This window comes from Primulina tabacum, chromosome 3 (assembly GCF_025594145.1).
Source record: "Primulina tabacum isolate GXHZ01 chromosome 3, ASM2559414v2, whole genome shotgun sequence".
Lineage (NCBI taxonomy): Eukaryota > Viridiplantae > Streptophyta > Magnoliopsida > Lamiales > Gesneriaceae > Primulina > Primulina tabacum.
In genome coordinates this window covers 10,935,416-10,956,936 of record NC_134552.1, presented here as the reverse complement: position 1 = coordinate 10,956,936, position 21,521 = coordinate 10,935,416, and the positions used below count along the sequence as shown (strand labels likewise).

General features: G+C 35.8%; 3 protein-coding genes across 13 annotated transcripts; all 3 read right to left on the bottom strand.

Moving 5' to 3' along the window:
* Positions 1-214: 214 nt before the first annotated feature.
* On the bottom strand, positions 215-2,744 carry LOC142538970 (laccase-7-like). Its single transcript, XM_075644266.1, is given in 6 exon segments — positions 215-1,365; positions 1,367-1,479; positions 1,598-1,726; positions 1,800-2,044; positions 2,122-2,273; positions 2,587-2,744. Coding segments are annotated over 6 exon segments (1,716 nt in total). The 5' UTR covers positions 2,689-2,744; the 3' UTR covers positions 215-390.
* A 3,033-nt stretch (positions 2,745-5,777) lies between these two features.
* LOC142540221 (uncharacterized) lies at positions 5,778-10,674 on the bottom strand. 10 transcript variants are annotated; one of them, XM_075646207.1, is made up of 5 exons: positions 10,305-10,674; positions 10,153-10,222; positions 9,635-9,874; positions 6,647-9,049; positions 5,778-6,560 (listed from the first exon to the last, which is right to left on the bottom strand). In XM_075646207.1, exons 4-5 carry the CDS (start codon positions 8,882-8,884, stop codon positions 6,279-6,281), a joined length of 2,520 nt encoding a protein of 839 aa, XP_075502322.1. In that variant the 5' UTR covers positions 8,885-9,049; positions 9,635-9,874; positions 10,153-10,222; positions 10,305-10,674; the 3' UTR covers positions 5,778-6,278. The 10 variants fall into 10 exon arrangements, with proteins under 10 accessions (XP_075502322.1, XP_075502327.1, XP_075502320.1 ...); XM_075646212.1 differs by having other exon boundaries at positions 10,161-10,222; XM_075646205.1 differs by having other exon boundaries at positions 10,153-10,674.
* A 924-nt stretch (positions 10,675-11,598) lies between these two features.
* Positions 11,599-20,163, bottom strand: LOC142540220 (peptidyl-prolyl cis-trans isomerase PASTICCINO1-like). Of its 2 annotated transcripts, XR_012819055.1 has the most exons (21): positions 19,929-20,163; positions 19,756-19,840; positions 19,479-19,548; positions 19,249-19,346; positions 18,480-18,602; positions 18,168-18,200; positions 17,724-17,782; positions 17,479-17,563; positions 17,052-17,210; positions 16,728-16,785; positions 16,256-16,404; positions 15,966-16,063; positions 15,730-15,799; positions 14,769-14,828; positions 14,109-14,165; positions 13,364-13,432; positions 13,130-13,207; positions 12,494-12,595; positions 12,286-12,357; positions 11,872-12,210; positions 11,599-11,791 (listed from the first exon to the last, which is right to left on the bottom strand). XR_012819055.1 is itself a non-coding variant. In XM_075646204.1 (20 exons), exons 1-20 carry the CDS (start codon positions 20,000-20,002, stop codon positions 11,947-11,949), a joined length of 1,863 nt encoding a protein of 620 aa, XP_075502319.1. In that variant the 5' UTR covers positions 20,003-20,163; the 3' UTR covers positions 11,702-11,946. The 2 variants fall into 2 exon arrangements, 1 of the variants encoding a protein (XP_075502319.1); XM_075646204.1 differs by having other exon boundaries at positions 11,702-12,210.
* Between the last annotated feature and the right edge of the window lie 1,358 nt (positions 20,164-21,521).

Genomic DNA, 21,521 nt, shown 5'->3' with positions numbered 1-21,521 from the left:
TTATGATTCGATTGGTCTCTGTTTTTTTAGTGAAGTTCAATTTCTTGAAATTGAGTTTACCAAAAAAAAAATGTTGTCGGAGTTTAATTTGATGTAATTAAAATGTATGACTCCTGAATAATATTTGGCATGCTTGAAAAGATTGTTATTAGCTAGTAGCTACTCTGAATATAAATAAAGTGTGTACTAGAATCAAGGAGAAACAATTTAACTTGGGAAAAAAATCATTTTTAACTTGTGAACAATATAGGAAATGTGCACAATCGGCTGACTTTATGACAACCTTTTACAAGCGAATTATTCAAAGAAAAAACAATATAATTTGATTTCAAATAATAATAACTAAATTGCAAACAATGATGTAAAAATGATGATATTCCCGAGTGACAATTAGCATCTGGGAAAATCTGGAGGAGGCGGGGGCAGCCTACTCGAAGGCGTATGTCCATTTTCGACCACGAAGGCTGTCGCTAAGCCCCAAGGCAAGTGTACATCCAAATGACAATGCAACAACCAAACACCTGGATTATTCGCTCGGAACCTAATCACCGCCCATCCTCCAACTGGAACCGCGACGGTGTTTCGCTCTTGTGGATTGAAGAAATTAAACATTTTGCTATCGATTGTACGGTTGAAGTTCCCAAATCCTTGAGCCAGCACAAAGAAGTTGAACCCGTGTAGGTGGATGGGGTGATTCTCGATCCCGATTAAGGCAGTGTTTTGTAGCACTATCTCTACGGTTGCGTTGTATTTCACTTTCTTGACCTTGGTGGATTTTGTGGTCATTACAAGCGCTCGATTCAAGCTGTTATTCGGGTTAGTGTAGTCGAATCGCAATGGCGGGTTATTAGGAAAATCGGTCGTGTATATTCCCCCGACGTTTCTGAAAAATGCCTCGAGCATTGACAACTTGGCGGGGAATTGGAAGGATGCATTGTTCATGCTTGCTGCCAGTCTTTGGCCAAATGGGCCCGAGCATGAGGAGTTACCAGGGGCACCGCAAGCGGATAGGCCCAACCCAAATGTTATGAACATGTGTTCATCTATATTGCGGGGGACCGGGCTCCAAAAGGGCCCGGTAACAAGCCCAGTTAAGTTGGTGAAAAATTTGTGGGCTGTGGGGGTGTCGTTAAATGCGGGAAGAATAGGCATGACAGGTTTAGACCGTGTCGATCCTTTGTACTCTATGATACCGGTTGTGGTGGTGTTGTCGAAGGGAACCCCAGCCGCGCTAGCGTAAGGACTTGCGGCCATGTAGTATCGGCCTGATGTCTGATCCGCGGTTAATAATACATCCGTGGTTTGTCCTGGTGCTAGCACGACCACATCGGTTGTATAGGGGTTTGTGTACGAAGCATCAACCGCCTACGACTTCCATCTTGTGATTGGCGATCTTGAAGAATAGTTGGTTATTGAGTGCAGCATTGATTATCTGGAGGAGATATTTTTTTCCATGCTCCACTTGTAACTTAAAGGTGTCTACATTTAAGATAACAATGATAATCACAGCCCATTCTATTAAATTTGTATATAAACGTTAAAATGATCAAAAGCAAATTTGTTCTAGAAATTTGTATATTTTTTGTGCGATACTTACGGTTGGAGGAGCATGGATACAGATCACCGGGCCTGCCGTTTATAGTATAGGCATCAGACAGATTCGGGGCAGCTCCGGTGGCTAGCGCCTGATTCTCCACGTCGATCACATTAGCATTCCACCACTCTCCTACAGTCATTACGAAATTGAGTTGAAATGTCATTTCAAAACGAGTTTATTCTCACAGCAACTCTAGACTTACCAAGAACTATTGGGACTTCCCTGTGTGGCTTAGGGAATGGATATGATTGACCGGATTTAGGCCGGATGATCAGGGCACCGTGAACGGTGGCTCGAAGCCATTGAACGTGTGCGTGCCACCATAGGGTACCCACTTGACGGGTGATGGTGAACCGGTAGGCATAACTTTGGCCAGGACGGATCGGGCATTGGGTAGCGAATTCAGGTCCATCTGCCCAGCCACTAAGCAACTGGAAAATCCCATGCCTGCACATCAAATGAATACCAATTATTAATTTTATTTCATTCTTGGAGTGACGAGAATGATATTGTTGATTACATACCAATGAATGGATAGGTTATAAGGCGAATTATTGAAAACGTAGACGATCAGAGTGTCACCCTCTTGCACGCGGAGAGTTGGCCCCGGAAGACTGCCATTCACAGCAGTGATCACTTGGTTTCTGCAGAGCCGATTGACAGTTAAATTTTGCACCTGTGCATGCGTTCACGTTATAACTAAAAGTCAGCACCCAAATCTTGGGGAAACACTCACAAGTTTTGAGGTCGACATATGATATAATTAATTAACTGATCGGTTGTACAAGAATAATCATGGGGTTAAAAAGAATAAATGCAAACTAATCTAACATTTTAGACAAAAGGGGTAAAATCTTTTTTAAAATTTATTACGTAATATTGCAAAACTATACATGCAGAAGATTAAATATATATACATGCAGTCTATGTGTTGGACTGCACATAATATACATGCAGAATATATATCAAAGTAAGCCAAGAAACTTTACATGAAAAGAATGCTCGACGATGGCGGCCGAAGCAAATGAAGAAGACGAATAAGCCAACAAAGCCAAAGCGCATGCAAACAAGAGAACAAGATGATTCGCCATGAGTATTTATCTGTGAATCCTGATCACTTTCCCTCAAGACAAGAACACCCTTTTTGAAGAAATATTAAAAAAGATGGCAATATACGAAATTGGTTCGCATATGGAGTATATTTATACATGCATGCATTTTCTCCAAATAAACTTATTATAATTTCCAGCGATTGCGTGAAAGGATACTCCGAATAAATGTTAAGGGAGAACTGAAAGCTGGTGGTAGAGGAAATTTCGTTACCTAACTGTTTGGATCGGACTTCGGAGTTGGCCATCAAATATTTAGTTTCAAAACTTTTTTGAGTGTTACGTTCTCAGTGTGAACCAAATTTAACTTATTATTTTTATTTATTTAATATTTTTTTTAATCATAAAATCAATTTTATATTTTATTTCAATCAAAAGCTCAATATTGATCACCATTAAAGCATGAAAGCTGTAATATATGTCGAATTCTATTCATATATTTTAAAAGTTAAATAAATGCTGAACACGCGTAATATTTTTTTTTTGGAAAATTATTTTTAATGAATTAAATTTTTTTCAAATAATATGGAAATAATTTTAATAAAACTTACGATGTGGAAACTGATCTGGATATTTGTTTTTGTTAATTTTAATATGGAAATAATTTATGTACTTATTAGTCAGCATCGTCAGCCATGAAATAAAACAAAAAAAGTAAACAAACTTGTTCACCCACCTAGTACGTGTATATATATATTATTACACACACACAAATACTTAATTATGATTTATTTTCACCCTCGAATTCTTGATTGGATCGATCGACAAGGCGTAGATCTGATAGTTAATTAATTTGTTTCTTGATTTAATCATCGACTCATCAAAACTATAATGTTGTATATGGATTCGTGGGATGATCTCAAATTACTATATTAAAAATATATAGACTTCAAATGATTAGGTCGGAAAGCGGAAATATAGCTTGAACAACACAAGAAGAGATTTCAAATCTTTCCTTATGATTTTGAGCTAAAAAATGCAATTGATTACATACAGACATTTGAAATTAAATGGTCGTCAAAATCATTCAATCCAAATACAACCTAGATGAATAAAATATCCTTTTAATTAAAATTCTGAGGTTGATGGTTAGATGGAGAACAACCAATTTATAAAAAAATCCCATAATATAGAATGTCTTGTTGCGTTACTAAAACATGACTTGTTCAAACCAGACATTTAGCACTATGATTCATGTTTTAGACTTAAGGGGAAGGTTGAATTATAGTTGAAACTTGATCAATAATCACCATCCAACCAATCACACGTCCTCCCATCCTTATTTGTCAACCACTGAATAAATTTAAAGGAAAAAAAAGAAGAAGAAGAAAATAAGAAGATTTGCATTTTGCATGATAATTTATTATATTAAATTTGATTGTAGTCTAGTCCAACAACGTCCGCACCTTATACAAGTAAAAATACCGCTCACACTTAAATATTATTTTTTATTTGTTTAAAAAGAAAAAAAAATTTATAATTTCATTCTTCCTCTAATTTATAAGTGGGAAAATGTACAATTTTTTTGGTCATGTAACTTGAAGATGTTTTTATTTTTGATCTTGTTGTTGGAAAATTAACGATTTTAGTTCACTAATCTGTACTTTTCCTTTCAATTTTAGTTTTTTTTAACCAGAATGTTAATGTAGCATCGGAGAGTAATGAATTGATATCATAAAATATGATATGACACTGAAAATTGTTTATGTGACGCTGAACATTGTTGATATAACACTTTGAATGGTTAGCGGCCACTATTTCAGAAGTAGGTCTCTTGTGAGACGGTCTCACGAATCATTACCTGTGAGATGAGTCAACTCTACCGATATTGACAATAAAAAGTAACACTCTTAGCATAAAAATAATATTTTTTCATGGATGACCCAAATAAGAGATCTGTCTCACAAAATACGATCTGCGAGACCGTCTCACACAAGTTTTTGTCATGTTTCAGTTAATGTGAGCTTAATTACATTAGAAAAATTCTAATTAATTTCTAGACATATTCATAATCGTGTTAAATTATTCGTACTCAATTACCGAAATTTTTATCAAGCTAAGCTATATCGTATCTTACACGGGAGGAGTGTTTTTTATTGTAGAATTATTTGAAATGGGACAATGCATATAGGAAATTTAGTGATGATTTCAAAGGCTAGGACGGACGGACACGTTGTTTAGGGATGGCAATGGGCCGGGGCCGGGGCGAATTTGTCATTCCCATCCCCATTCTCGAATTTCATCCACACCCCCATCCCCGCCCCAATCCCCGCTTTTTCGGGTTCGGGGAATCCCCAAACCCGAAACTTCGGGGATCAACTTCTCATCCCCGTTTCAAAAATAATAATATGACAAGACGATGACGAATTCGAAGATTTTCTCAAACCAAAACTTATTATTATCTATTAATATTAGAGATAATATCAATATCAATATTAATAATAATAAGATTATTAATATTTTAAAAAATAATATTATTATTATATTATTAATATTAAAATACTATTATTCTATTATTGATATTATTTTCGGTGCGGATTCGGAAATGGAGATAATAATCTCATACCCGCCCCGAATTACATCGGAGATTTTTTAAATCCCCGAACCCAAACCCGAAAAAATCGAGGATCTCCATCCCCGTTTCGGGTTTTCCCCGCAGGGCCCACCCTAACGTTGTTATCTTGTTTTGGCAAGTTTCATAAGCATGTTTTATGAATACAAAATCGAGAACCCACTCCCAATTTCGTAATCATCAAATTAATTACATAACTATCTTGGTCTCATATTTTATTTTATGATAAAAAATGTCATGTGTGGTTGAAGCCAAGATGTTGGGAGATGGATAAACAATACTAAATATGAAAAATACTGTATATTTGGGAGAGTAGGTCTTTTGTGAAACGGTCTCATGAATATTTATCTGTGAGACGAGTCAACCCTAACGATATTCACAATAAAAAGTAATACTCTTAACATAAAAAATAATTCTTTTTCATGAATAACCCAAATAAGATATCTGTTTCACAAAATATGACCCGTGAGACCGTCTCACACGAATTTTTGTCTATTTGGGACGAAAGAAAATGAAATGTAGTCTTTGTATTTGGATATTGAGAAATAAATCTAAACTGTTCCTCTCAAAACAATAGATAATAATAATGATAATTGAACAAACCATTCATTATTGCAACTATCATTTGTCAACTGCCATCACACCCTTTCATGCATTGGGCTTAGGACACAGGATTTTCTCAATCGGAACGACCCCCTCCCCTCCCTGCCACCAATACGTGGCCATCATGTCCTAAGTTTCAATTAACCATCTAATAGCATAGAAAAGGAATCAGGATGTCGACAGATAAAGAACATGATTTAAGATGAAGGGAAAGCCTTGTACTAGTTCTCCTATATTAGATTTCCTACAATTTGTTATATTGTTAGATATCAAAATATAAACCGGTACCCATGGTTTTCGTTTAAGTTCCAGCAGATATATACTCTCTTTGAGAAACTGACATGGCGACAGTTGATCGTAACACAAGAATCTAGATGACTACATCTTACTTCAGCATTCAAATCCTTCCGACTGGTGAAGGGGGGCATGAGACATATTTTGCGGGGATTTCTCCTTGGAATGTGTTAGCAGTTTCCAACTTATTCTTTCCAACAATGGCCTCTATAACTTTATCCAGGCTACTCTTGTCTAAAATTTCAGAAAATTTCTGACTAGTTATAAATGCTACGCAAGTCGCAAATGCCTCTAAGAAAGGAATTGATGGATCCAAACCAAGTGAGTATAATCCTTTGTCAAATGACTCCAAGTTGAGAAGAGGCTTGCTCTTTCTTTCATCACCCTGTAATTGCATAGATCCCAATAATTATGGATAACGATTCAAAGTAAAAGGAGGTTACTAGAAACATGAACCATTAAAAAGAGTACCTGGACAAAAAGATTAACAAGACCAATGGCACAGCCAGACATTGACTCTTTACCAATCATGCCTTTTTTGTCATCGTTGGTAAGAACCCGTATCTTGCAACCAACATCCCATCCTCCACAATCACATGATCCACCAGATCTCCACCGGCTAATTAATGACGAAGGTGCACCTTTACTTGGGTTACCATGGGCACCGCCAGGAAGGATTACTGCAGTGCTGATAGAGTTTTCATCTTCTCCCACGTCAAATGTAGCTCCCAATACACACTGTGGAAGCCCCCTTTCTCGGTATTGTTTTTGGTCATCATTTAAGTTTCCATCATTAAGATTTTTACAAGAGCTTTTCAAGACAACAGCTGCAATCTCCATGTCAGATAAAAGTTCAGGTGCTTGTTTGTCCTGCTCCTCTCGATCAACACCATACAAGACACATTCTCTAATGGCCCAATGACTAGAACCCTTAGCATGTAATTTTGGAACATAAAAGCTTGAAATTTTCATGTGGCCTACAATCTTGTAGTCAAGGCCACAGCTTATATTTTTCGATCCCTGAGTCCAGGTCATGCTCTTTTTGCTCGTCTCGTGAACAGAGTAGAATGCATATATCATGCAGCGATTGTTTTTGTCATTTGATGGTAGCCGCTTCACAACAGCTGCTAGCATGTGGCTGCTACTATTTTTAACCACGAGTTTAAAGAAAGGAAGCCCGTTCTTCAATGTGAGCTGCAGAAGACCCTGATCAGTTACCCCCTCAGGCTCTCTACCTTGAGATGGTTCCATGATTTTTGGGGTTCCAGAAGTCATCGAATATAAGGGTCCATTAGGAGGCTGAACAATCTTGGTAGATTGAGATCCTTTATACTTTATCAATGGGTCTAACAACCTCCTTAAAGGGCTTGACCTACCCCTGTTACTAGCATTTGCTTTGTCTCGATTAAATTTGTTCATACCGGAAGAACTCTCTTTTACTGGGCCAGATTTTACAGCAATATATGTAGAACTCAATTGTGGAACCATAGACATTTCCTTAAAACTAGAACTCCTGTTCATCTTTCCAAAACCAAAACTGAACCAACGAGTAGGGGAAGGGTGTCTCCCTTTCATAGTGGGCTGCACTGCAGTGTCAGCTTCAGATCTCTTTGGAGCTTTAACTGAAAATGTAGACCTTGTAATTTTTTCATGTGCAATCTTGCACCGACCTTCAGATGGTACCGAGGCAACAGGATCCAGCTCAGGGCATGCACCTGTGTAAATATCTACTTCATTGGCCAGAGAAGTCACCATGTTATGTGGCTCTATGGAAGACTCGTCATGAACATCTGCATCAACGGGAAGGGAACATGAGTTTGGAAATTCAACTGAGAGCCCTCCAAACTCCTGAGGCGAAGATAAATCGGAGATCCTCTTCCTTGCACCAGATTCTGTAAATTGAGAACTCATCGAGCAACTCTTCATCTGAAGATGTTTAGGCATTAAGAGCACATTATGCGGCAGAGGTTCTACATGGACATATCGAGGATTAAATTCCACTCCAATTAATCTCATTTCACTCTTTTTAACCCCACCGTTGACCACGTCATTTTTAGGGAGTGACAACTTGTGTTCCAGCTCTACGGACAGAGCTTTCTTTTCTGGTGCAATTTTTTGCTTTGTATCCTTCCTTGGGCAGTTGTTCACAGTTGTTACAGAACAACTTCTATAGTTGTTCTCAACTCTCTGATGACAATTTTGATGCCAATCAATACTGCCACTCTGGGCAGCTTGATATTCTTGAGGTGAACTAAAACGAGAATATGGAATGGGATGAAGATAGGGACCCATTTTAGTAGGTCCAGTTGTCATACAAGCATAACCTCTGCTGGATGAAGATGCTTTATGGTGACATTTTGCAGGCACGCGTTCGTTGAACTTCCATTTTTCCAATTGCTTCCAATCAAGAACTCCAAAATTTAATACCTTTTCTTGAACACTTATTTCTTTCTCAACTTTCTGGAGAAAACCAGGTAAATTTGACATGTGCCTAACTAGCTCATCATCATTGCACACCTTACTCCCATGGAACGACTTTCGGTTATTCTCCAACGGTCTGATTTGGGCATGCTCGGTACTTGTATTCTGTCTAAATTCACAATATGGATCGAGTAATGGCTGAACAATGGGACTCTGAAACCATGACCCTTTTCCTGTTTTGGGACATGAAATCTTGTTTGTAGCCACGTTGGAAGTTTTCTCTCTCATTAAACTCTTCGTTCTAAGTTGTACTCAAATTCGAGTTTTTTCTACCCTTTGAGGACTAAGTTATACAGCAGATAGCATTGTATTACATCATCACTCATATGCTCACAGCTCACCCGTCAAAAACTACAATCACGTCCTTTTCCGTTGGAATATGTCCTCCTGCACCTGATAATAAAAACTAAGTCAGTTAAGTAATACAAAGCATCGATGAGAAATTATTCACGGTCATTCATATAAAATTCCACAGCGGGATTTATGTAGATTCACTCAACTTTTGGAAGTCAAATATTCAAATTATGTGGCAAATATATCCATTTGTAACCAAAACATGGAAAACAAATAATGAAGTAGGCAATAGAATCATAATGATGGACACATATAAATATACATCAACTGCAAGCATCATGCAAGCAGGAGTAATATAAAATGCAAAGGTGATATAAATCAGTAGTAACAACTGCAAACACAAGGAAAAGAATGCTAATGTTCAAGCTTGGGCTGTCAATGCATTGGTAGTTGGAACGATACAGTTTAAAGTAGCTACTAAGGTGGTTTTTACTATGATATCTTGCCAGCCACACCAATTCTACATGTCATAATTTTTGAGTTATATTGTGTGGCTACATAATTTTTTTTTAATAAAAACGATATTCATTAATGGCTGTGTAAAATGTAGATATAGAGTATAAGACATTATTTTCATATGAGTGAATTGGAATCTGAAAAGTAAGAAAGATGTACTTTTCTTACCAAACAAAGAGCATCCAGATGAAACAAATCAAACGCCGCGAGAGCCTCTCGGATGTTAAGACGAGAGGTAAATCAGAAAGTCCGAAGTGTTCCACAAGGATCCAAAAGTAAAACCAGAGAAGGTAGAAATTCACAATTTTTCTTTTTGGCCCGGAACCATGGTATCATATGCTGCAGATTTCGAGTTCCACATCATGTATTTCATGTTGAAATTTATGTTCACCGATAACTGACAAAACGCTAACATAAAGAACAAGACTTGTGTTAGTTCAGAACCATCGTCCCCCAAGAAGTCTAGAAAAATTCCAAATTCCAAATCGGAAATCAAACAAATTACTCGGGCAAGATCCATAAGTCGTCAGCTAAAAAAGGTTCCCAACAAGCATGCAAAATCCCCAAGTATTTTACAGGAATTCCAAATCATGATTCACAAGAAAAGTACACTAAAGACACAGATCCGAACAAACTAAAGCCGCGAAAACACCCTATATAAATCCAAGAAAATCAAGTTCTTTCACCTATTTACATGTGCCACAAGGAAAATTCCGACCCCGCATCCATATGCCACATGCCCATTAAGCTAAGAACCTGAACGGCAAAAAACACAAAAAGATGAAAACAAAACAGAATAAGCAAATGAACTTACACTGAACGGAAACAAAAGAATTACGGATTGGATTCCCTAAAGCAAGAAATCTCCTAAGAACTGCACGCATCGTATTCTACGACGCCGGAGATGAAACAAAAAGCGATCTGCATGGACAAAAATCTCACACACACACACAGAGCCAAAAAAAATTGCCGCGAATATCAAGAGTGAGTCAGACAGCTAAACGGCGAATCGGACGGTTAAAAATAAAGGTGACAATAGATGTGCGGTCAAAATCAATCGGGATTTTCTTGTTTATTTTTTCCTGCAACTTTACGTGGGCCATGAGGCCCATATTAAGGTGCAAGTGGGCCCATCGTGATTGAGAGCCTCATCCGTTGGGTACTGGACCTTTTTGTTTGTAATGGGGCAGCAGCCCGAACTTTGGGATTCTCTGTTTACCTTCTCACATATATATATATATATATATATATGTATATATATGCAACACCCATCATTGTAATTTTAACACCTAAAAATGTTAAAATACATCGTTTTCGTTCCTAAAATACCATTTATTGACTAAAAAAAAACACTTTTTGACTTGAATTTAAAATTATCAAAATTTAACTCAAATTTTTTGATTAAATTATATATTTTCCAATATATATATAACTAATAATTCATTAACACTAGAAAAAATTGCACACGTGTTGCATGTGTTATTATTATTATTAATTTGATCAAATAATATTAAACAATTAACATCAAATTATTTTTTATTTAGAAAAATTGTACGATTTAAAAGAGAAGTTTTGTTTAGATTTTTTTCTACGTACAATATGAAACGAGTTGAAGATGTTTTTAATAGCGTAAGAAGGATAATTATGAATTAAATATTTTAATGTCTTCTAAAGTAATTATTCTAAGAGTCTCGTACAATAATATAGTATAGAGATAAGCAAGAAACACTTTGAAAACAAAATTCTTAATTTTGGAGACTTTGAATTAGGAGGAAAAAAACAGAACTGCAAGGATTTCTTTGGATGTAATATTTTTATATTTTGAAGTTCGAACTCATGAAATTTTCCCCAGAAAAGATTATAATTACACATATTTGGATCATCTGCTGTGGCTGAAAACACAGCATATGGTACTGTGCACTTTTTTTCACGAGATGATCAGTCATCTCGTTTCGTCTGATATTTTTTCAAATTTATTTGATACTGTGTGAAATCTTGATCATCTCATGTGAAAAGTGTACATCACCAGGTGCTATGTTTTCAATGATACCAGAGGAATCAATTCATAATTACACTGCCTTAGAAGTAAAGTGGACCAAAAGTCATTAAATATATGGCACGAATTTCGAATATGAAATGATAAATCCCCACTTTAATCATCTTTACCTTTTGGTTTTATTCTGCTTTGCTAATTTATTCCAAACTTCTAATACATCGGCGTCTCATCGACGCTTGAACACTACTTGCGGGTCTCTACCTTATTCTTGCTAAAGGATTCATCACAATTTACCACAAAAAAATTATGGATCACACTCAACAGAAGAACTATCCCATAATATATATATATATATATATATATATATGTATGTATGTAAACCAGGAGGTAAAAATTCGATGAAAGTGGCCTACGAGGCCGAAAAATACTAGGTTCGGTCAACCGGGCGTAAGCATATAAAAGGAACTAAGACCAAGAAACCAACTCACAATATGGTGCATCGATCCAATCCAAGAGCTGTAAAAAGCCTTCTGCTGGTAGGCCACAATCTAGACCACAAGTTCGCACGGGGTGGGGGAGCATTGGCCTGAAGAAGATGCTCCATATCACCATCCAAACCATCCCGATTATCAATCTCAGGCATTTCGCCAGAAATTTGTTGTGCATCAATCTCATCTGCCGCAGCAATCATGCCAGGTTTCTTGTCAAACAATCCCTTGAATTGTCTACGAGCCCTTACGTGAACCTCCTGCTCAAACAGGGATAGAAATTAGTTAAACTGGATCGCTTCCCCATAGAATTAGAAGTTGTTCTAGTGGCCAACCTGCTCCTCTTTGTTAAGTTTGAGAAGGGCCGCCTTCACAGTTGATTCTGATGATTTATCGATGGTCATCATCTGAAAGAGCGGTGAAAGGTAATTTAGAACAGAGTGTCAACTAAAATCAGGATAAAAAATTGAGTAAGTTAAGAATGAATCATCTTACACAATTGAATGATGAAATTCAACCAATACATACATGCTGCAGTATTACCTTGTTGAAATCAGCTCTAGCTTCTTCAAAATCTCCAGCCGACATGTATGCCATTCCTCGGCGGTAAAGAGCTTTGACGTGAACAGGATTTGCATCCAACACCTGTAAAACATGATTGTAATGCAGATCAAGATCTGTGATACTTTTCTATAGTGGAGCAACTAATAATGTTCAAAGGGTCACTTATGAAGAGAGCTTATGGGATGATTTAGTCTTGAAGAAGAAAATTTATGAAGAGAATAATACGAGATCAGCAACATCACCACAGACCATGATAACGGTCACATTTATTCCCTACATGATGCAAACTAGAAAAGATATGAAAACCAATTTAATTTGCTTCTAAATTCTGGGACAGAACCACAAAATTGAGGTTGGGGGGGGGGAAGAGCAAATATTATAGAGAAGACAAAAAAAAATCTTAGGCTCCAGTCAATGATATTAAAAAATTGAGGGGAGCGGGTTGGTGCGCACTGTTTCTAATACATGCAAGGAGAAAAATTCCAATCTAAACTTTTGGGCAATGAGGACGATGGCCATAATAATTCCAATCTAGAATAAGTTATTAACCTGCAGCGCAAGCGCATAGATCTTTCTCATGAAGAAGGAATTCAAGCGTAAAGACTGTAATATTACCTTATTGCATGCTTCAAGTGACTTCCTGGATTCACCCATTTTCAGATAGCATGCAGCCACATTGAGATTCAACAAATTCTTCAAGAAATATTGAGTGGCAAAATTAAATCACCAAGGATCCAATACATCTAAATAAACAAATTAACTTCGTGAAACTAGGTATATCTTTACAAATTTTGATTTTAAAAAATACAATGGAGAACAGAATAATTAGTCAGAAATCCTAAACCATACTCTTGTCTCAGAAAATTCTTTCCCCTCATCATCATCTTGAGGATTTACGTGATTAAACTCTCGAAGCACCTGTAAAAGTAATGGCATCATATTTATGAAAAGAAAAAGAAAACGGAAATAGAATATGCATATCCAAATAAAAAAACCTCATAAAATGATGATTATAAGTTATAACAAGGTGGTTAGATGTGAGAAGGACTCTCACAAACAGTACATGTTGCCCAAATCAAATTTTATTGATACCTTAAGAGCAAACAGAAGGAATAGAATTGCTGAGGATAGAAAGTAAGGCAATCTCAATATGAAAATTAAAATGGATAGCATTGGGTATGATAGCCTTAAAAAAGCGAAGTACCGAGATACTAATAACGTGTCCTGTCAAGTAGTGATAGGAGTTCAGCGCATGCCACACAACAAAGTGGAATGGACGATAAAATTTGAGCTACAAGCTTTCGGAAACACTAAATTGACTTCGGCTAATTGGAAGATTGTAATAAAAACTGCAACAGAAAAAGGTACATGCTCATATTGCATCAAAAAGGTACATGCTCATATTGCATCACCCTAACCACCAAAGTATGCAGTAAGATGAGGAGAAGGGAAATTTTTGGTGGTTACCAAAAGAAACTCAGTTAAAATGTACAGAAATTACAATCAGCATAGAACAAATAGACGGAGAAGAAATTTCTCGAGAATGCTCAACATATTTCATTAACTGAAGTTAAGAGAGAGAGAGAAAAAATACATGATCATATTTTGCCTTGGCAAGTTCATATTTGCCTTCTTTGAATAGCCTGTTACCCTGAAAAGATCAGATGCCATTCAATACTATATTTCCGCCGTAAGAAAGCTCCAATATATAACCATTTGATTCCAAATAAAGATAACAAATTCAATAAGTAAGGTCATTCATCAGAACATGGTCTTAACTTTGAGAATTTACCAATGAGGTACTCAATTAACAAATGCACAACTATCTCAAAGACAATAAATTCACCAGAAATTTGTGCACTGTGACTGACTAGTTCTCAAACTCATTTTACATGGAACTTTTGCTTAAACGGTTTAGTGGTTCTATCAGCTTGCTATAGACTGTTTAGATATAAGAACCTTTGCCGATTCGAAAATGCTTAACAGATGCATGCATCCTTAGTTCTTCAGTTCTGTACAAATACTACCCGAAGTGATTTTTTTTTTATTTTTGAATGAAACAACACATTTCCTAAAGCATACCTTTATAAACTAGGGTTCCTGAAATTATATATTAAGGATAAAATTTATTGCAAGGTGTAAGGTGAAGTACTCATAGATATATACGGAAGACTTTCTCCAATTCTTTCTCTATCGGATAAAAATTCTGAAGACTCGAGAAAGCAGTTTTGATATGTAATCGAGTAATACTTACCATCCCTTTAATCTTCTCAACTTCGTCCATTATTTGTCTAAAGTTCATGCCAGTCCAGTCCTGCGGCAAAGTTTTAATTACAAACAAGACATAATTGGAGACAACTTAAGCCAAAAAAGCATAAAATGACAGCATAATTTGCCAGACAGTTTATTCCTCAATCAAGAGATACAGCTTTAGTTCAGTCATTTCTCCAAGTAAATTCTAAGAGTTTGTGGTTACAATTTTTCTTTGTAACTTCATGCGCTTATCATGAAATTATATATAAGGAATTATAAAGTACTTCTATAACAATTGGGTCAATCATTTTCATATAGTGATGACGGACGTACAAAAGTTGCTAAAGGAGCTCATTGTGTAGTCAGTCATGTTCGGGTGCTCGTGACATGGCAGAATTGTCTAAGATTTTGATCGGTTGCCAACAGAACACAAAGAGACAATTGTTATATAGGGCAAAATGCTACGTGTACAGAAGTCATCTCTTGAACGTGTTCGAGTCACCAACCTTAGATTCCCAGCGTTGGTGGATAGATGGTGAAGCCACAACGATAGCGTCATGTTCCGAAGCAAAAGTGATTGCAATATACTTATCCCACATATTGTTAAAATGGATAGTTGAAATGATTTACAAACTTGAATTAAACATTTTCATAGCGTGATAACAGATGTAGAGTAGTTACTAGAGAAGCCCCAATGCCACCACACTCTTGCAAGCCAAGACCAAGGCATTACAATTACTGACACTTTGCATGCATTATGTGCTTCTATTGAAAGTCTATGACATTTTTTACCAGTGTAAGCTTTTGTATTCATATAAACCAATTTATACCTAAATCACATGTCTAAATAAACAGAAACCAAATTTATATTATTCGCATCAATATTAATCACATGGGCATAGGATAGATTTTTCTCTTAGTCCACTTCATAGTTTTATTTCGATGGAGTTAAATTTCCACACCTTCTGCTTCTCGTAATGAAGAAGCTCGATCTCCCAATGAATATAGGATCCCTGAGGTACTTTATCCGGCCTTTTAATGTAAAAAGGAAAAAAGATTAAAAAAACAAGGTTTAGCTTATAAAAGAAAAGGAAAAAATTAATATGAGAACTTGAAAAAAAAACATGCTATGCTTTAAGCATTATTTCCAAACATACTACAAAATAAACAAGTCAGTGTTGGTTTACTCATAGTTAACCTGTGAAACTTGTCATAAGCATAATCAGGGGGGCACGTCACAAGAGCTATCTCTCCAGGTAACATCAGTCGGGTGCACATTTCAAACCCTTCTGGTACCTAGCATTCAAAGGCACGTCATGAGTCACCCAAATAAGTAAAAGACCGTAAAAAAGAAGCAATAGAGGGCTTTAGACAGTATATTTGGCCTCTCTTTATGACCAGAGAAAAATTACTTCCAAAAGAACGAGAAGAGACATATATGTACATAAATAGGCCAAGTTATGGTGCTAGATCTTAAAGGTGGCTTACAAGCCCTTCTCCTGATCTAAATTCCAAAGGATGCCCATTATTATCAACTCTTGTATCATAGAAAACAGTTTTTTCCTCATTTGGAAGCATTCCCTTGTAGTGAATGTGAAGCAGACTGTCTTGAAGTGGGCAATCCATAGGAAATTCACCTGATCAATAAAAATGGAAAGTAGATTCCAATTAATCATAGAGAAATCAGGAATCAATCTAAATAGCTTGAAGAACACAATCAGTGAATGGAAGCAAAGAGAATAAATGGAACAAATAGATGAATCAAACAACCCCAAAGGCACTCCGCACCGGAAGACCTCAATTGTTAGTGGGAGCCTTAGGGACTAAAAGTGCATGAAAAGCTTTAGGGATGACTACTTTGTGGGCTGATTTCTGCAGTAACTTAACTTCCCTAATGGATTTGAAGAAACAAGCACTTGGACCATTCTAGTTCTAGAATTCAGAAATATTGAAGCAACACCTCTTCCATCACGAATCCGGCGTTTTATCAAGCGTCCATCTCCAAGCACATCCCGCACCTATAAATCCAAACTCAATCATCTCAAAGGAACTTGAAACTAGAAGGTATCTATGAACTTTCCCAGGCTAATAACAAAGTTAAATGAATATGGAAATGTGCTAAATCTTTGAAAGATAATGATCTGTTACAGAATTTATCGACACAAACAAAGTATTCTTTGAAACTTTTGAGGTATCATGCTATAATCTCAAAGCAGTATCTCTCTTCTCACATCAATGAACGACCGGAAGATAACTACAATTTCATAAATTATTATGTGTTTACCTGCACAAAGTGTACCAGCTCGACCTCAAAGTGGACTTCTGCAATACCTTCTACCAAGGGAATCAGAGGGCCTTCAGTTATATACTGCTTGTCGACATATATTACTGCTTTTTCTCCCCTTGACATTGTTCCAATTCCCATCTCAAGACCTTCTGTAACCTAGCTAAGAAACAACAATGGACATGACAGTTTGAATTCACATTCATACCTCAAAATTCGGACATAACGTCATAATATACCAAAACTTTCGAAAAAACTTGGGAGTCTCAAAAGTAAAATTCACCTAGATCAAAGCCAAAAAAATTTGAAGAAGACATTACCAGTTAGATTTCACAAAAGAGAAAATACAGAGAATGCATACAGAAGACCAAGTAATGTCAATCTACGACAAATGGCATCAATTAGAAGTACAGCACATGGAATGTACCTCAGATTTTCCAAACGTAAAGAAAAACGGTTCTCCTTCAGTATGACTAAAAATCAATTTTCCATCTCCCGACTTTGCTGAAATCCTAGTATCATGTTGAATAGGCTCAGTCATGTGGAGTGTAAAAACAAAGATAAAAGTGCATCGTACTCTGCATAAAGAACATTAACCAGAACCCCTCCACCATATTCTCCAGGTGAATACAAAATGAATGCAAATGAGAAACAGCACGAGAAATTTCATACCAAGCTTTAATTTCATAGGGCTCTCTAGGTTGTTCCCAACCTTGTCCTTCCTGTGTTACCTATTGAAAGAAATGAAATAAATCATCTTAACGTTTCAATTAATATCCAGAACGACATGCCGTAATCTTACACACACTAATTTGATAAAAGAGCATAACGTGTTTACAAATTTGGGATGCATTATTTATTTATGTGGTTGATATTTCTAGTAGAAGAATTGAATAATCAATTTGAAACTGCTCATGTGCAAGGAGATAAGTGTAAACTACTCCATTCTAAGTCTTAAAGAAAGAATAAAGTAACAAGAAAGAAGTGGGTATTTTGCCAAGTGTTTGATGAAAGTACTCGCCATGGCACATTCAATCCAGTTAATCAAAGGAACAGATGTTATGAAGTAAAAAAGATGTTTCTATGAAGTAAAAAAGATGTTTCTACGCTCATTACCTTTTTTATGACACCTAAATCTTCGGTGATAACCTGAAAAAAATGAAGGCACGACATAATATACAATAAATATTAGATAGAACTTTCGCATTTTCGAAAAAATGGCCAAACATCGTGTTTTGGAAAATCATAAGAAGAAACAACAGGATCAGACGCCTGAGAAGATATTTTTATTAGGTTATATAGAGTTGAAAAGAAAGAGTGCTAAAATACAAAATTTTATTAGCATGAAGACAAATTGTGAGATGTCACACTTGATAAAACTTAGAATGAATTTTAGCCACTACTTGAGAGGAAATTTAAAAGCCTTGCCTTGACTTTACAGCAATCAATCAGCTCAATCTCAAAATGAAGTTCGGCATCCTTCGGAAAGCCATCGGCAGATGAAACTGGACAATCCTCCTCGTCATAATGCAGCTCAGGTTTAACCTTGAACTGACATCAGAGATTACATAATGTCAAAATGAAATAGGACGTATATGTATCACCATTTATAAGAGCACATCGGAGATTTTAGGGTCGCTCTCTATTTCATCTAACAACCTAAGAAATATTAATAACTTTTTACGGCCATTATGTTTATTCTTACGGAAAATGAAGGAAAATAAAACAAGCTTTCCAAGGGCTCAAGAACAGAGTATCTGTATACACCTGTGAACATCAGCGAAATATAATTAACTGCCACGACAAATTTCACCAATACAAAAGCACATATTAAACCTGTTTTTTAAGAAGTGGAAAATGGATTTATTGGATAAGCACCCAACAGGTATGGCCGAAAACTAGATATTTCATCAATTTTGTATTTTAATCGTGCAAACCCTCCAAATTATATGAATTTCTTTTTTATTCACATAATTTAAATTTGTACCTATAATGTATATGAGAGAGGCATCTTTATCGATGTGGACCAGTAAAACTGACAAAAAGAAGTGAAGATATCCAAACCCACAAATACACAAGAGTGAGCTCATTCACCTCAAACATGGATGATGCAAGTTAAAAATGCCAACATAACTCTCATTAACAGAATAACGGGAAGCACGCTATTTCATTGACAATAAAAAGTTCCAGAGCATACCATTGCAACTTCACCATTCAACATTGTTGGAATGCCTTCTAACAATCCCAATAGCATCTTACTTTTACCCAACACCTGCCTCTTTGGTATACCGTTGCCTGAAATACAGTAGACATGACTTGTAAGGTGATTTCAGTTCCACATAGGTATATAGTTTGAAGCACCAAAATAATTTACTATAGCAACAGTAAGTGAGAGATAAAGGAAAAAATGCAGTAGCATGAACTCACCTCCGATCTGTGCACGGGTTGACTCGACAACTACCCCATCCAAAGTCCGAACTGTGCAGTGATATATAACCTGCAAAATATTGAACAAGGCCGTAATTATTCATGTGATCTCTTTCTTCTCTACCTCAAGAGAAAAAATCATTTCCCCTAGAACTTTGATACTGGGAAATTGTTAAAATCCCAATATCATTGACAAAAACTAACAGACACTATCTCAGAAATTTGCTGTTTACTATCAAAGACCAGTAACAAAGACAAAGAATTGCACAAACCAAACCTGATCACCATCGGTAGGATGTTTTTCCCCGCTTCCAGGCCTTATCAAAGCTTTCATCAAACTTCCAGGTGTAATCTTTTTCTTCCTACATAACATAACTCAAGTCGTCAGAACTCGCGGAACCTACGAAAAGAAGAAAATGGAGAGAAAAAAAGGAAAAGGGTCGAGCGAGCCTTTTGTCATCTTCAGAATCTATTTTTTTCTTCTGGGGTTTAGATTCTTGCTCTGATTCATCACCAACAGCCATTTTCTCCTGGAATTCCAAAAACTGGCAACTAGCTCCGGAGCTCCAATTTATCTGCCAAATCACGAGTACATGCAAAATCTAGTACAAACAATGGCAAAAAATCCAAAGGCAACTAATTTAACTGAAATTAATATCAAGTGGATGAAGAAGCCATTGATGAATTAGGTGAAAGACGTGAGGGGCAATGCCAAGTGAATACCGACCGGTCTCTAAACCGAGTTTTTTTATGAAATTTACTACACGAATCATGTTCGACCGAACCGGATCAAAATGTATGGGCCGAGAAAAACCCCAGCCTAACACAAGTACATGATGGGCCTTCGAAGTCCCAAGAATTTTGAGTAGCCCATTAAAATTTATGTACTCCCACTGATTAATATATATTAAATTTGTTTCAAAAAAGAGGATATCTTGGCTAAATTTGTTTCTTTTTAATTAATCCTTTTTTGATACATAAATCTATTCATCAAAAATCAAAAACTACGTAAATAAGTGGGTTTACGTGTATTTTTTTTTTTAGAATTTACGTGTACTTTATTATTATTTGTTTTGTATTGTGCTGATTGATTATAATTGGTCGGAAAAATGATAAATGAAAACGATAAAAAAACTATAGAATTTAATTCATGTAACTCAAAAAATAATAAAAATGAGTTGATTAAGCCATGAGGGATGGAGGTGAGACCTATTTATTAAAACTTCAACTTTATTGGTGTAACAACCTCAAAGAATAGTAGAGAAATCCTTATGGTAGTTGAGCAACCTTAATAATCATGTTTTGCATTCTCTTTTGTTTATTAGGGTTTGGTGTATGAGTAAGTTTTTTGTGAGACGATTTCACGGATTTTTATTCGTGAGACATGTCAAACTTACTCATATTTACAATAAAAAATAATCATTTTCCATAAAATTAATACTTTTTCACTGGTAACCTAAATAAAATATTCATCTCACAAAATTTACTTTTGAAAGTAAGTCATATGCAGCTCAATGGATAGGGTCATTGTTTTTTAAATTAAGTTATATGTTCAATTCTTATTGATATCATTTTTTTATTCTTTTATTTTTCTATTTATTTTTTAATTTATATATCAAAATTACAGTGTACTCCATTACTATTTCTTATAATTATATTTTGATCCTCATTTAAATATAAACCACATGAATTATAAAAAAACTGTATTTTGATTGTCATTTAAATTTAAATCAAATGAAATATAAAAAATATTATATAAGCACGAAACGCGTGCGTCGGTGTACTAGTTTTAAATTAATTGTGGTGTCCCCTGCTCTAATTATGACCAATATCCCAAAAAGTAAATGAGGGTAGCGATTTCCATTAACATCAACATATATTTTTCCAAAGAGAAAAATAAAGACAGGAGGATGGCAAGGTTCTTTCACAGCAAGATTTTTTTAGGGAAAATAATAGAAAACAAATTTGTTTAATAATCATAACAATTTATTTTATTTATATTAGACTATTAAACCATATACTTTTCCCAATTTATTTGATATA

What these genes read in the sequence shown, in the direction of transcription:
- LOC142540220 (XM_075646204.1), bottom strand. Translation starts at nt 20,002, where the DNA reads ATGGCTGTTGGTGATGAATCAGAGCAAGAATCTAAACCCCAGAAGAAA. An exon ending in CCGGATTCGTGATGGAAGAG is followed by an intron (nt 16,405 to 16,727) that starts GTGTTGCTTCAA and finishes TTTATTGATCAG; the next exon opens with GTGAATTTCCTATGGATTGC. An exon ending in TTGAGAAGATTAAAGGGATG is followed by an intron (nt 14,166 to 14,768) that starts GTAAGTATTACT and finishes TGATCTTTTCAG; the next exon opens with GGTAACAGGCTATTCAAAGA.
- LOC142540221 (XM_075646206.1), bottom strand. Translation starts at nt 8,884, where the DNA reads ATGAGAGAGAAAACTTCCAACGTGGCTACAAACAAGATTTCATGTCCC. An exon ending in TTGTTAATCTTTTTGTCCAG is followed by an intron (nt 6,561 to 6,646) that starts GTACTCTTTTTA and finishes ATGCAATTACAG; the next exon opens with GGTGATGAAAGAAAGAGCAA.